The sequence below is a fragment of the Tetrao urogallus genome (genome assembly GCF_951394365.1).
Source record: "Tetrao urogallus genome assembly, chromosome: 5".
Lineage (NCBI taxonomy): Eukaryota > Metazoa > Chordata > Aves > Galliformes > Phasianidae > Tetrao > Tetrao urogallus.
In genome coordinates this window covers 61026242-61042570 of record NC_136818.1, presented here as the reverse complement: position 1 = coordinate 61042570, position 16329 = coordinate 61026242, and the positions used below count along the sequence as shown (strand labels likewise).

At 41.3% G+C, this 16329-nt stretch overlaps 1 protein-coding gene across 1 annotated transcript; it reads right to left on the bottom strand.

The window, feature by feature from the left end:
- Positions 1-6278: 6278 nt before the first annotated feature.
- On the bottom strand, positions 6279-13284 carry BUB3 (BUB3 mitotic checkpoint protein; the record flags this gene model as incomplete). Its single annotated transcript, XM_079535753.1, has 6 exons — positions 6279-6499; positions 6841-7018; positions 8368-8526; positions 11216-11367; positions 12246-12315; positions 13090-13284. The coding sequence occupies 6 exons, from the start codon at positions 13282-13284 to the stop codon at positions 6279-6281; spliced, it is 975 nt and encodes a 324-aa protein (XP_079391879.1).
- Positions 13285-16329: the final 3045 nt, after the last annotated feature.

Genomic DNA, 16329 nt, shown 5'->3' with positions numbered 1-16329 from the left:
CCTACCTGCCTCCAATCTGTTGCAACTATCCTCCACTCAAGTAACAAGCAAGGCAAATCTCTGCATTCTATTGGCCTCTTTCTACATCACTTTGCATTATTATATATCAGCACATTGGTATTAATGTATTTCTGCATAAGAAAAAAAAATGCATTTAAGAAGATTCCTCTGGGGATCTTAAGCCTCCTTTAACAATTCGGCCTCATTAACCAACATAGGGGAAGCAACATTTGTTCAATTGACCAAAGAATTACATCACAGAAATAAAAAGATTAGCTAAAATAACTCCCTGCAGTAAGTCTACAGCACCAAGAAAAAAAAATGAAACCAATTACATGAGCTAGGATTCAAGAAATCTCTGCTCGAGTCCTGCCTTTACCCTGCGACGTGGAAATTCACTTCCTTGTTCTTTGTCTCTGTGGACATCTCTGGAATGAGAATATCAAGAACGTTTCTTCTCTCTGTACCTTTGACTGCCTTATCTATTCCGAGAGCAAATTCTCCAGCCAGGATCATTTCTTACAATGCATCCATGCGGCTCTGAAAACAAGGCAATCACTGAGTGCTGCACTGTTGTCACTGCAGAACTGCAGCATTATGCAGTAATATAAGCAAGGAAAATCAACCCGTGCTTAGTTAATTATTAGGAACACTTTGGCATAAACTAATAAGTTACGGCTTTAGCTTTACCTGGTGCTACCTTACTCTATCAGAAAAGAATATAGTGATTTTCTGTAACAGAGGCTGCTTGCCGAGCTGCATCATCTGCTGATCCAGGGGTTGTTCCAGCACAGCTGATGGTGACCCCAGCCATAACTTTAAGGCTGTGATTATCATGAGATTGGCACAAATTTTCTGTAAATGAAGTATTTATACAGCCAGTGAGAATAAAGCAGTTTTATTAACTTTATTAACCCAGTTAAGAAGTCAGGAATGCTTACAAACATATTCTTTTACCTTAAGGAGTGCTATTGCCTTTCTCAGCTGAGCAAGTCCAGTTGGCAGACACTGCTGAGCAAGGCAGTGCAAGGCTGACACTGGGTTTTGTCACTGATGGCATTTTGGGTCATGGAGGAAAATAAAAGCCCATTTAATAGGTAAGAAGTTTAAGTTTAAAAAGAACGGGAACAAAGAATGCTGGTTTGTGGGGGCAAGACCAATGCCAGGAGGATGAATGATTGGAAACAAATTCAGCAATACAACGGCCAGCACTTGCTTCTCTCTCATGGCCCGAAACGGAACCAGTTACAGCTCCACCATCCCTGGCAGAGGCTTGAAACATTCCTCGGATGGAGATTCTGCCTCTTACTCCAGCAATTTACTCCCAGGCTTAACCATCCTTACACTTAGCAAGTTTTTCCTAACGTCTAGACTAATCTCTGCTGCAATTTGAGCTCATTATGCCTCGTCCCAGCCCCGGTGGACAGGGAGAACCGTTTATTCCCTTCCACTTTGCAGGTAATCACAGAGGACTCTGAAGACCTATTACATCCTCTGCGTTGCTACCATGCCTTAGCACACTCACTTTTTTTTTTTTTATCTATAGGAAAATATATGATACAATCAAAAAGTGTCACACACCAGCTTTAACGAACAAGGGATTTCACAGGAAGAGTCTTTAGCATCTTAGTTATGGGTAACTGGGCGAATCCTCTGCTTGACTTTACATTTCTAAATTCTGCATAGCTGAATGTATTATGAAGCATCACTTCAACACTGTTTCAAAGAACCTTACTGTGGTTCAGAACCAATGCCACCTTGCGGGAGTACAAGAAGTCGTATCAGTTGCATATTGACTAAAAAATGACCAGTCGTGGTTATGATTATACTAAACAACATAAAAGCAGCTAATGGTGTAATCACCAGAACAGATGCCTGCTAGTCAAAAGAAGCAGCTTCTGCTCCAGGCTGCTAATACCAATCACTGATGGTGGACGTGTCATTTAGGCCAACATTTGCAAAAGCATCCAACAGTAGATGGCCCGAAACGGTGCATCTGTTAAGATAGAAACAGCCCAACTGAATTACTGCTGAACTGAGTGACCAAGGGACTGCAACTAAAGAAAACCTGATGTTTTCTCGAGGCAATAAAACTGCTGGCTCCTCATAGAAGTGGGAGACAGCCACACAGGATGGAGCTAGCAATGCCTACACTGATCTGCAAAGGTCATTCTCAATGGCACCACTCAAATCTGTGTGTTCAGATATTTAAGATCAGTGCAGGCACCGGTTTTGCTTTGGAAAATGCACGTCTTAAGGACACTTTTTTTTTTTTAATTACACAATTGCAGCAGCAGCAAAACACATCACATCTGAGATGTGGCAGAGCTACAGAGCTCTATGTAGTAAGCCATACACTGATTATCTTCAAGTAGTGGCCAATAAAGCATGCTTACCAGCAAAGCTCTGTGACACTCAGGGCACAGATGCCACCTGGCTCCTAATCCCAGTGTTATGAGGCTCCTGTGAAAGCCAAGCCATGATGTTTTCTCCTGCAAGCAGTCAACGATTGATGGCTCTATTAGAATGACAGCTATGACTCCATGTCTTTCTACACAGCCCTCTGCCCTACAAAAAGCAACGATTTCAGGAGCATTTCTAGATCTCAACTCCTCTAAGAGTCACATATCCTCTCTGTTCAGCTGCTTGCCATGTAGATCTCTAAAGGTTTGTGCCACGACTTCTCTGCATTGTCAGCCTTTGCCTTGAGCTGTGTTTCTAGAAGACAGCTTAAAAGGAAGATTCATCTCATGCACACCAAGAAACAACCATATATTTATACCTAACAGAAACAGCTGTGTCACTGACCAACCCACATTTCTCCTCTCCGCCGTTACTCCAGGCTGCTGTGCTGCCTTCTACAGGCTGCATCTACATAAAATACCAACGCACCACAGAAATTTCTTAACCATTTATAACCCATAATATAATTAAGTCCAATCTCTCTCCTACGTTTTGTGACCACCTTTGTTTGCTTTGTAAGCGTGCAGATCTTAGTCCACCACTACTCAAACTTTGGCTTTTTCTTCATATTTACCATTAGAAAACCGCACAGGTTACATCTCTGTGGTATTAGCCAAGCCATTTTCAATGCCCCTCATTCCTCTCCTGTCCTCCCCTACTTCCTCCACCTGTTACTTCCCTTAGCTTCCTACACTTAACACTTATACCTCTGTACATTCCCACTCTATGCTCTCTTCATTTCACAAATCTCTTTCTTCACATAAAACCTACCTTTTCATTATTCTCAGCCTGTTCTATCATCCCCATTTTGGGTCTCTTTTCCTCAATGTCGGTGTTGTACTTTTAAGTAACAACAAAAAAAAAAATCTATGGGCTCAATCCTGTATTTTGCAACATAACACTCTCTTGGTTGAGAAGAAATTGAAGAAGAGATACTGCCTACGTTTGCTCTGCAAAGATGCATGTTTTTATATTTGCACACAGATATACATTGTGCTCTGGAACACTTAACAGTTTGGGCAGACCTAATAACAAAGTCTGTTATCTCAACATTCAGCCATCTCTCAGACTAGGTATTCTGCTCTCAGAAGCCTTCAGTTCCCATATTTAGGGTCCAGTCCCAAATTATCATCCACTTCCTCTCAAAAAGCCAATAAAAATATTGTTCTTTTTCAAAAAGGAAGTGTTATCACTTCCTAAACTGACAGCAGAAGATCAACTTTTGACCAACATTGTGTAGCCATTAACTCTCAAAGCAAAAAAACAAAAGCCACCATCTCTACCTGATAACAGCTCAAGTTTGTTAGCTCCCCGCAGAGTCCAGCTTCTTCTCCACTTCCACCTTCTCTGGAATGATTTGTTACCATTTCTGTTGTTGGCAAGTTTGTTTTCTTAGGGGTAATACAGCACTCCCACTGACTGGACAGGCATTGATATCTCAGAACAGAAGCAGGAAATACAGCATGAATCCAACCACTGGAACTCAAGAATTAATTCAGGTAGGTTAAAGCTTCAGTCTTCACGTATGCCTCAAAAAAGACTGTTACACAAAGTATTTTCAAAAATCTACAGATATTTATTGAACACTTATGAGACCATTCCATAATGAACAATACTACAAAATTGTTGCAAGTTTATAAAGATATACAGAAAATTACCTACAGGGGGGTTGAGCAATAGTGCTGACATATGTAAGCAGAAAAGTAACAGTGGATTAAGACACAGGACAATATACAAAGAAATAGTTCTTGGGTAAAAATAACATCTGAACACGGGCTGTTCTTCCCATTTCTATTACTTCATCTTAGTCTTGCTAGGAACAGGTGGGCAACTCTTGCAGACCTCCACTGATATCTCTTCTCTAAGTAGACCTGAAATAAATAAACTGCATTTCAGCAAGCATTTTTTTACAGTAATCATAAACAGGTCAAACACTCAATATTTTAAAGGGCAGAAACGTGTAGACAAACCACATTCACTTGTACCAATACAATACATAACTCAGCAATCAAAAGCCTGATGCTAAGTTTATATCACACGGCTTCATTTAAAGATGGGCCATGCAGAAATGCACAGAGATCACTACGAAAACATAGAAGGCCAGCAGCTTTAGCAGCAAGCAATTTATTTTTAGACTACAACAGAGATGACTCACACTACTGCAACACTGAAATATATGCATCATTCTTAGTGCACTAAGGCTGGCACAAGCAACTTATAAACGTCAGGAAAGCATATAAACCTTGTTAATGTTTTCAGAAATTCATTTAAAGATAGAAACAGGTCCAAAAAGATGCCTGTCTAAATGCATTGCAATTACGTTACAATTATTTTCCAAATACACAGATATGTTCTGTCTTTTCTCAGCTCATTACTGACTCAAACAATTTGCCCTTCTGGGATCAATTGTTTGCTAATAAATAATTGTTTACAGTCACAAAATGATATTAAGGAGTATTCTTATTAGTTTTCCTTCTACAGCCTAATAAGATTCAAAACTAGCTGATTCCCAAGAGTCTAACCTTAACCTTGCTGTGTTTAACAGCCCAGGAAATGATGAACCATCTGTTTCAGAAAATAATGGAGGGCCAAGAGGAAATATTGTTTAATTGTAGATTAACCTCCTCATACGGCAGAACGAAGCATCTACAGAATCAGCAATCATAACTAGCAAGGAACGAGAATAACTGAAAGCAGCTCTTGCAATTACAAAACCAACTGCAGCAAGTAGTCTTTTACCACCTCTTTTTTTTTTCCCTTTAATTCCTCCCAAACACACGTAACAAGCACAACTTAACTTTTAATATAACTGAAAAAAGATCAGCTTTGGACTTTTATAAACGAGGAAGCCACAGAAATAAATACTGAAATCTTTCTTTTCCCATGAGTAAGAAGATTGTTTTAAAACAATCATCTCCAAATAAGAGATGATGCATTTATTGCTTTGTAACTTCCACCTCGCATCTCCACTGTGAGGAAATGGCAGCTGCCAAGCAATGCAGAAGTCACTTAAGGGAAGGAAAGAACGGTGTTGGTTTAAAAATAAAGAATTTTGGTCACTTATTTATCTGCATAGCTCCCCGTGATGCTAAATATCTGGTCGTCTCAGTTAAAGTTTGAGTAAGAAAAGAAAAAAAAAACAAACAGTGACAAACCACAAGGACTTGAAAATAAAAACAACTACTCCTGTGTTGGCATAATGAAGAGCTGTGCAATTCTGCACCGCAGTGGCAGTTTTTTTTCATGTAACATTCACACCAAAACAAGGTTAACAAATCTTTCATCCCATAAATCAGTTTGCCCCACTTTGACAGCAACAATGACAGAAAAGCACATTATCAGAGGGCTGCAAAGTCCGACACACAGCAACTGAGAAAGCCAGCCCTGGATTCTATACACCCATTCCCTTCTGTACCAGCTGGGTGCACACAGAGCGTGTACAGATTTCATTAATTCTGAGTTCTAAATATCCAAACACGGTGACATTTACTCAAATGAATTATTCTTCAATTCCTCACTTAATTCTTGAAGCAATGAGCTAGCAATAACTCCACAGCTTCATATAATAACACCTATTCAGAAAGGATAAGAGTTTGACATTCTTCTCCTGCTAAACAACTGGGCACAATTTTATCCATCAGACGTCTATCAACCTACGGATATTGAAAGCTTGGGTGAACAAGATAAAATCAAAACCAACCCTACTGTCAAGCTGCACTATCGACTGGCATCAATAATGCTATTCATGAATTTAAGAAAATTAATAAAATCTTGGGATGAACGCTCAGAAAGGCTCCCACACAAGCGATGCATACTCACTTAGGTTTTGTTTCTGCATCTGTCACTTGGCGAATATAGATACCATCTTCAGGATGTTCAATGTCATCCATTTCATACATATATGAAGAAGCTATTGCAAGGGTGGTTCCATCGTTGCTGAAGGCAAGTGATGCTATGCTGGTGGGATAGCGGTGGAACTGACACAGCCGCTTTTTGTTGAACGGATCCCAGATATTTACAAACCCGTCTGAACCTCCTGGAAAACAAGTTTTAGAAATTGCCTGCAAGTGACACCTGGGAGAAGGGTAACAGCTACAGGGAAGTGGGAAGGACGGGAAAGGTAGATTAAAGAGCGTGGCTACGTGGAATGAGTTTGTCAGACAAAACACAGGATTATACAGAGCTGCATTATTCACACCGAGTATTTCCTGATGTCTGATAAGAGAATTAACTCCTGCTGCAGCCAATAATTTAAAAGCAATACAAGAAATACAATGTAAAAGACTTACAAATGAAGGGCGGACGAAATAAAGGCTGACCTGTTCAAATCACAAACTACAGAAAACGATGCAGGCGTCAAGAAAAATGAATGTTTACCTGTAGCAAACGTGTTGTGGACATTATGGAAAGAAATAGCATTAACTGGATAAATCTGCTCAATGTTGTTCTCTTTCAAACGATGACACTTGAATGCATATTTCTTCTTCTGTATTTCAGGACTCGGATCCAAATACTCCACTGCAACACGACCTTCAATGGAACTTAAAACATAACCCTAGCAACGAATGGGAGACAGGCATTTCAGAAGTTTGTAAGTGGAGAGAAGAGTGCCATACAACTTACTTTATACCCCTCTAAATTAAAGTAAATGTAAACAGCCTCTGGTTGTGCACCAGCAAAGTCGTTACCACTGATCTACAGCATCAGCAGGAAAATCTGCCTTTAAGAAGCAACTCAGATAAAGCTTTCCAAAAGATTTTCATTGCATCGAAAGTTCAAGCTAACAATGAGGCTTTTAATTATCTTTGTGAGAGGAAATTCAAGTTGATTTGGAGGAAAAAAAAGCCATTACACCTCCCAGCATTTGAACACTTATTCCCCAAGGCCCATATGTAGCAAATACTCACAGGATTACTTTGTTTCATTAGTCAGTTTACTAGCAAGTAAACCCTTCAAGTTGAAACAGCATTTTCAGCAGCATTGATTATAAGGGGTGTCCACTTATCCAGCTCATTACAGCCCTGACTTACAGCAACTTGAGATGCTTTATTGTACCTTCCCAGTTAAGCCCATCATAAAGCATTTCCAAAGAGGATTATAATGATCTCTAGCTATATCAAGGTTCTTCAAAATCCGGAATATAATCAGGAAGATCAATTTGTTTTATTGAAAGCGGAAAAAAGCATTCATGCCGCTTCAAGAACGAGCAAGATCTTTCAGTGTCTGCACCACCTCCATGCACGCTGAAAAACTGTATTCCAAACCAGTTCTTGCTTTTGCCAGCAAAAGCTATTGTTGCTTTGCTTCAAAATGAGCCAGAAACACCACAGACACTATGTTAACCTACATGGAACAGCTCTGTGATCATCTAAATGGTAACATTTGCTCAAGGAAACGAACTGTAGGTTCTTTAGTGAGTGACACAGTCAAGACTTCGGAAAATTAAAAAGAAAACCATAGTTTACATTCTTACAGTTTTAATCCTGCCCCTCTTCACCGCCTGCTGAGGAATCCAGGGTTACAATGCATAAAGCCTGCTGGGAAACCATCAAGCCTGTCTTCATCTTTTCTACTGCTGCTTCACAGAGATTTTTACTTATTTATTACTGTATTATGATGCTGATATGCAAAGAGGTGATTCGTAAATTAAAAAAAAGAAGACAAACTGAGAAAAAGTGAAACTGATGAGTCAGTGGCAAAAGCTCCAAAGCCACGCTGTTCATTAAAAGAGTTAACCTGGAACAAGGAGTCGACATCATTTACTTTCTCCGAAGATGGTCCTCAAATTTCATAATCCAGAAATATTTTAAAATGGGAACAAGACGCAGAAAGCTTGAAGTACGAGCTGCTGTTTTTCCTACAGAAGACCCACCAGAAATGCAGTCGTTGAGATTGTTCCCATACCTGTTTGTTTGGAAATGCTCTGATACAGCGGGTCTGGTATTTCAGGCTCGATTCCCTCCGCTGCTGAACGTAACCCATGTTGCGCAAATCCCACACCAGCACCCTGCGACCTGCAGTGCCCACAATCAGCCTGTCTCCAGACACAGACAGCGTGTACACCTTCCAAAAAGAAGCACAGGTGTTAAACACATATCAGTCTGGATGTTCATTGCATGAAAGAAAGTATCAGCAGCCTGCAACAAGCAGAGTCTGTAACTATGACTGCAGCCCCAGATTTCCCTTCTGCTTCGATTTGTAACTCAGGTTTGGGATAAACAATAGGAGCATCCAGTTGGTTACTGGCCAAAAACCAATGTAGCATCTCTTACCTGGCACATACCTTAAAACCAAGCCCAAGCAGCATCAGAAAACATAAAGCTAACTTACAAAAACCAGCAGTAACCAAACAATTCCACTACAAATATGCACTTGTAAAATCCTAAATATCGAGAACGCTCACTGTGTTGGCAGTCTGGAGAGAACCTTCCTCAGTATTAATTCACATTCTAAATGATACACATGCACAGAAAAATAGATGCATGATTCCAAAGGGAAATAAATATTACTCAAGTTTTCCTCAAAAATTATTTCAAGCATGATAGGACACAGCATGAAGGAAATATGAACAAAGCAACAGAGGAAGAGGGCACGGATTTGATTTTTGCTTGGCATGCACAGCTTGCATCACCCAGTGTGCAGGCATCATTGCACAGCTCAGTCTCACAAAGCCACTGCTCATTTTGTTTCTCCTCTGTCTAGAAGCAACACGTCAACATGTGTTTCATGTTAATGAAGGGAAATAAAGTGCTAATAATTCATTAAAAACAGTACTTTGAATACTACAGTAAAACTAATTGAAAAAGCCTACAGCTTGGAATTGTAACTGTTCCCAAAACTGGCTCAGAAGTTCTACTTTTTGTTTCTTACAATTCTCACAACAATACTAAAGGTATCAATCCTTCTGTGTTCAACTTCTACTCATCAATGGAGTTAACCTGGGCCAAAAGGAGAACAACACCTGCTTAGTCAACTGCTCTGTCCTACCAAATGAATCACCAGCTGTAGCTACACAAGCAAGATGGAATCCAACTACCTCCAGCTGCTCTGCCACTGAGCTGATACAGCTACCAATATGCTCCAGAAGAGGAAAGGCAAGTGTGAGAGATCTGGTGCCCTGGCAGGACTCTATTTACTCTGCACAAGTGCTTGTACTCAAGCACACAGCTTCCCTTTCTGCTTCTCTGATAAAGTTTGTAAACAGCACAGCTGCTTGGATCTAATAAGACTACACTGAAATAAACTTGTCTCATCAACTTCTTCTGGCAGAACTCTTGTCCTCCAAAAAGAAATTTATTACAAAAAATACGAAGCTATCAATTATCTCGCAGCTCCACATATACAAAACCCTATGTCTGTTTAACCAACCTACATTCTCTAGGCATGCATTTCTGCTTTAAACAACACCATTATTCAATTTCCCTCTCAAGACTGATGACTCAACAAAGGCTCACATAAGATCTGATGATCCCCATGCCAAATCCCATTTACATACAAGAGGGAGAAGACTTAAAGCTAAACTGATCTGCAGGTGTTGAACATCATATGTTTGTGCACGTGTAGAAATGAAGGCATAAGAGCATTAAACACCTTAAATCTTCTCTACAAACTGATGTCACACCTGTATAGTGAGTATTCTTTCTGCACCACACAATGATAAATCAAACGAAACCATTGTCATGCAGTTGAGTAGATGTACACATTTATCAAAGGCAGTATTAAAGAAAAGGACATAATGAACCTTGCTGAACCAATCAGCAGCTTGATTCACTGTCTGTCTGTTATATGATATCCTGTCAGCAATTTATCATCGTTCTTTACATGCTACATACAACTATAAATCAAAACTAGAAATAATGCAATTACTTCATTCTGAACAAAGGCCTTGTCAGAAGGAGGTCCTGCTGTACTGTGACAGAAGTAACAGCTATTTAGCTGCCATGGGGAATGCAGTGATGGTTTCTATGACTCGATCGTACACTGTGACACAGCTAAGTGCCATTTTTAAAAGAGCACAGGCAAAAAATATTCACATGCATAATTTGGTCTTCTGTAATTCATTCCAATGATTCCACTCTAAGTGGCATAAAGATCAGCGAACCATGAAACGTATTAGCAAAAACTCAAGAAATTACATTCTAGTTTACTTGTCTTGGTCTCAGCACAGAGGATTTTGGTCAGTTTAGCCATTCTTCTAATACTAGGTGTTACTACAAAGCAAGCAATTCTGTTCGACCTTTCTACACAAGTCAAAAAGAAATAATATTTCAGGCAATGAAAATTGGCCTCTTACTCTATTTCTGGGCACGTTTCAAAGCAATCAGACCTTACCAACGCCAGGATTTGCTATCTAAAAACCTTCATGTCTAGGAAAACCACTAACAGCATATATTGAAACAATTAGGCCAAAAATTAGCAAAGTAAACCATGGATTATCAGTGACCACCTCAATTTTACACACTGTTTTTGCTGGGACTTGCCTCCTCAAGCTTGATTTACACAGGACAATTTTTTGCCATCACTACTGCTAAGAATTAAGTTATGCTCCTATTGATGACAGCATGATGACTCAACCTAAATTCGTAACATTTTCTGATTGCTATTTTAAAACACAACGTTTGTGTCTTAAAAAGCATCAGAAGTCACCTTTTGAAGTCACCACAATCATACAGGATGAGCTCTCCAACCACACGTACAACTCCCTGGCTGTATTATTTAACATGTTACCTGGGACCCCAGATCCACCACATACCTTTTCTGGCTGAGAGAAGGTTCCTGCATTGCAAGGTGTTCTGGGATCCCACAGTTTAACTGTCTGATCCCAGCTGCCAGTCACCATGACATTCACTTCTGGGCAATACTCAACACATCTGATAGGTGCATCATGGCCACCAACAAGGTTTTCTGGAAAGAAGCAAACCCAAATGTAACTGTATGGGCTTCACAAACAGTCAGAGTGTGGTGAATGAACTTAAAAACACACATTATGGTCATACAAACACACTGTAACACACACTATGAGGTGCAAAACTCTGACAAAGCAGAAGTTTTCTGTTTTGCCATATCTGTGAAAGACCATTTTAAACATATCCAGATTACAAGCCTTCAGAAGCTTTGACATTGGGGTTGGACTCGATGATCTCTGGAGGTCCCTTCCAACCCCTACAATTCTGTGATCCTGTGAAAACAGCACGCTCAGTTTTAGAGCAGCTCAGCTAATTCCCCTCTATGAGACAAAGTGGCAATTCTCAACAGAAAATGAACTCAAGATGCCTTAACAAGCACATACCAGACTTCCCAGCAGAGCGCCAAGCCCTGCTCTGCTGCTAGGTGGTACTTCTCAGGGCCACCAGTTTTACTGCCAAAGATACGCATGACAAAGTTTAAACCATCAGAAAGATGGGTATGTCACTGCTTCCCTCCCTTCTCACCTTAAAATTAGAGAAGGAAAAAAAAATACACGTGCAAAACACATCAGTTAATACCTGTCACCAGAAATGCTTTCAGTTTAGCAGCAATGGATCCAGCCCTTCTGCTAGAAATCTCCTGGCACATCTTTAATCGCGCAATAAGAAATACTGCCTTGTTCAGTGCCCCAGGGGACCAGAAAGGGCTGCATGATTCCTGGGTGCCAATAGTGCCAATTTAAACTAAGGAGCTACAGCTTAAAGCAAATATTCCCCTCCTGAAAAACTGGAAAAATTCTAATGCTGTAAGCATCTAAACCTGAAGCTCAGGCCAGGTCTTTCAAAGAGAGTGGTCCCAGAATTCAGTGTGCTTACCTTGGTCCGTGTTTAAATCGTGCATTTTCAACTGCTGATCTAATCCTCCACTCCAGGCATGGGTAGGGTCCTATAAATGCAAAAAGATCCACTCATGACATGCATAGATGTACAGAAGGCAGGGAAACTTCAGTCTCCCAGGCACAGAGAGAGACCTGCTTTTAAGAGATTGGGGAAAACTGGAAACCGCGTGAGAATCTGTGTTTTAAACCACAGTCTGAATTGCAGGTGGAAAAAGCACAATTAAAGATTTAATTGATCCTTAAAGCATTCATTTGGTAACGTATCAAGTTCAGACACTGGAGGACATGTCAAAATGCAGTGCAAAAAAAAAAAATCTACCAATTACTTGCAACACTGTATTTCATATATCACGTATGATAAGCAAAATAATAAGAAAAATAAAAGCCAGTTAAAAAAATCTTTCAGAATATTTCAATGGTTCATGTGGAGCAACACTGTCTTTCTAAAACAACCCAGTAAGAGAAGGCTAAAAAAACAATTGGCTGTGGGTATCCATTGTGAATGATTGTGGTATTCATTGTGAAAGAAACATGCAAAGAATTGACCACTGGAAAAAAAAACAACTGTATAAACCAGCTGAATTTATTCTTGTTCTGCCACTTCTGCCAGAAGTAAGCTATGTGTGTGCCTGCATCCTTCACAAAAAACATGGATTTAGGACAAGAAAGAGGCTCATGGGAAGAACAATAAGCACAAGTACAATGCTCTTGGACACCTGCATTTCAGGTAGGAACTATCCCTTTAATTTCAATTTCTCACGTACTTTGTGCACCGTAAGCCCATGAAATACAATTGAAAAACAAACCTCACACACACTTACATAAAAAGCACAGTCAAGGACAGCTCCTGAATGCTGATATTTGAGTCTCATGCTGTTGGCAGGAACATCATAGAGACGGACAGTGGTGTCCCAGGATGAAACAAGCAGAAACTGAGATGTGTTTGGACTGAACTTTACCGATGAAATCCCATCATCTGGAGTTTGATTGAGTTTGAACTCGTTTGATCCTGTCATCTGACAACAGAGCACAGATGTCATTTTAGTCACAACAGGAAAATAAACCCAGCGAGTTGGCTGGCTAACTGACACACCTTAAGGTTCATTTAAAGGAAACCCAGAAAGCTTGCTAACCTTCACACAGAGCTGGAACGCAGAACTGACAAACACACTGAAGTTGCTTCTCGCAGCCCAAGACCTTAAACTCTTTCCCACATAGAGAATTTTTAATTTAAATACCAAACACAGCAATACAGCCTGGAATAATTATCATAAACTTTTTGTTCTGTTTACCTCTAAGCTTAGATAAACAATACTGTTATGCACTTTCCCCTCATTACGCTGCCTATATGGTTATATTTCTAGGAGTACTTATAAGTTACTCTGAGGCTGAAGATTTTACTTTAAAAAATGGGGGCAGAAAGAAATCCAAGGAAAAACTCCAGCAAAAAGCATTCCTGATTCAATGCAACTGTGCTGGACTTCCAAGAACTACAACTGCATGACTACTCCAACAGTTACCAGCACTAGTTGGTATACATAAAAAAATAAGTAAAAGAGAGCTGAGGCTACAGGCAAATTTCAGCTGGAAAGACAGTTAAGAGCTTACAAATGCTCTGGATGAAGAAACTGTTCATTATAAGTACAGCAACAAAGCCCCCAAAATCTTTTAAAATGCTTTCTAAGCATTAACAGCATATTTCTTTTTTGAGGAAAAGGCTTAGTAAGTGTATTAGCTGTGACTTTTTGTAATGTTATCACATCTGAACTTGTGTATAAACTCAAAGGAGAGATTAGACCTTTGGGAGCAAAATCCAAGACAGAACGAGAAGGTGAAATGTGACAAGAATCAGCTGCTCTGCACAACAATTTCAGTGCTGTGTTTGTCAGTAACTGAACCATCACCAAGCTGTAGAACAATGTAAGCACTGCACATTCTTACACTGGAAAAAAAAGTCTGAAGTGGAAGCTCTTGGAAGGATGCCTTTACATAAAACACCCACCAAAACAAAAAGTGTACCATTACACATGGTACTCAAAATGGAAATGAAAATATCATCACTTTTAAGAATAGGAAATAGAAATTACACTCTAAACCCCTTTTTCCTTGCCCAGAAGATGGATACGCTTGAGAATCCATCACACACACAACACAGCACTTGTAACAAAGGATTCTGCAGCAGGTTTGTTACACCTTAAACAGTGAAACGTACCTCAGTGAGGATTTCAGATGGACATGCAAAGACAACAAAAGCAAGGAATGGAGAACCAGGAGGATCTCAGCAGACACATTAAGAGCCACGGCCACTTGTGGCAGAAACTCAGCAGGCACTTATTGTAGGCAAATGAGACAAGAGCTACAAACCACCCCAAAACAACCAGCAAGCAGAGCTCCAGGAAGAGCAGGGACTTGGAAGGAACTCCTGAAGTTTTTGAACCCAGAAATAAGCACATATACATACACATGCACGTGGGTGCGTGTGTATCTCCTATGTAGGTTAACAGATATATATATATATATATATTAAATTAAAAAAAAAAAAAAAAAAAAAAAGGGATTCTGCACATTTACAGAAATAAAGCTAGACTGCCAGAGAACTGCTGTGGTCACCACAGAGCCCTGACACAGCAATGGAGCACCACAGGCAGTTGGAGAAGATACTCCAACAAAGGCAGAACCACGACACCAACTTCAGCACGGGGTTCCTCTGCAATTCTTCCACCCCGAGAGCTGCCTGTACAACACAGACACGAAACCAGCGCTTTTGCAGCCCCCAGGACCCCAGCACACAGCACTACCGTTTTCATAGTACACGGCTTCTTCCCTCTCTCGAGGCCGCACCACGGAGAATTGTTCTTCACAGATGAAGGCAGCCTGCGGATAGTCCTGTGTGGGCGGGAAGCACAGCGTGAGGGCCAGGCCCGTAAGCGGCGGTAGACGCGAGGCCGCTCGCAGGCCGCAGCCGTCCCTCAGCGCGGCCCCGAGCCGGGAGCGAGCCCAGAGCCTCCAGAGCCTCCACCGCCATCCCCAACCCTTCCCCCAGCCCTCAAACCCGCTTCCGACCCGACCCGAACCGACCGACCTCACCCCGCAGCCCGGCTCGGCCTCACCTCACCGCCTCACAGCGCCTAACGGCCGTCCGCTCCACGCATGCGTGGTGCGCGCAGCCTCGCCCGCCGCTTGGCCCCGCTCTCCCATTGGTCAGTTCAAAGCGGCGTGGCGGCGCGATGCATGCTGGGAGCTGTAGTCGGCCCGCAACGCTGCGCGGCTGCCGGCGGCTGCGGAGCGGGCGGGGATCGGCCCCGAATGTCCATCGATGGAATGGAAGTCGGAGATGAAGGGACGGAGCCGTGAGGGTGGGAGCTGAGCACGGGCTGCCGTCAGCAAAACGCTTACGGCGTCTGTAAATACGCATGGTGTTTCCAAATATTTCCGACATTTACCAATATTTACCGGTATTTACGATATTTCCCGATATTTCCAACACCCACAATCTGTTATCAACAGAAATGCCCGACGCCTGAAATATTTCCAAATGTAGCCAACAGTTCCAAACGTTTCCAATTATTTCCACTATTTCCAGCAATTCTCACATCATTCACGGCATTTCCTGCCCAAGCTGGGATTGCCATGCACCCCTTCCATAGGGCAGCACTCGTTCCTCATCCATTTCCAACACGCTGCCTCTCCCTTCATCTTATTTAATCCTTTCTGCATCTTTTAATCGTTTTTTCCCCCCTTTTTCCCTTTCTCGCACCCCCCCTCCCCCCTCTCCCATGCCCATCCCACAGCACGAAACCCATCCTGCACCCACTTCCCAGCCATGCAAACACGCGGTGGTGGTGGCAGATTTACAAACGAGGCTTAAAACGTTTTATTTCCTTTAAAAATATGTACAGATCTGAAATAGCGCTTCTTTTTTTTTTTTTTTTTTTCCTTTTTTTTTTTTTTTTAATTAATTTTCCTTTCAAGTGGCAGGATAACGCTGGGCGGAGGGAAGGGTAGCCCCGACCTCACCCCTCCCACCCCCATCAGTTCCAAACCTTTCTGGACTGCCCCTG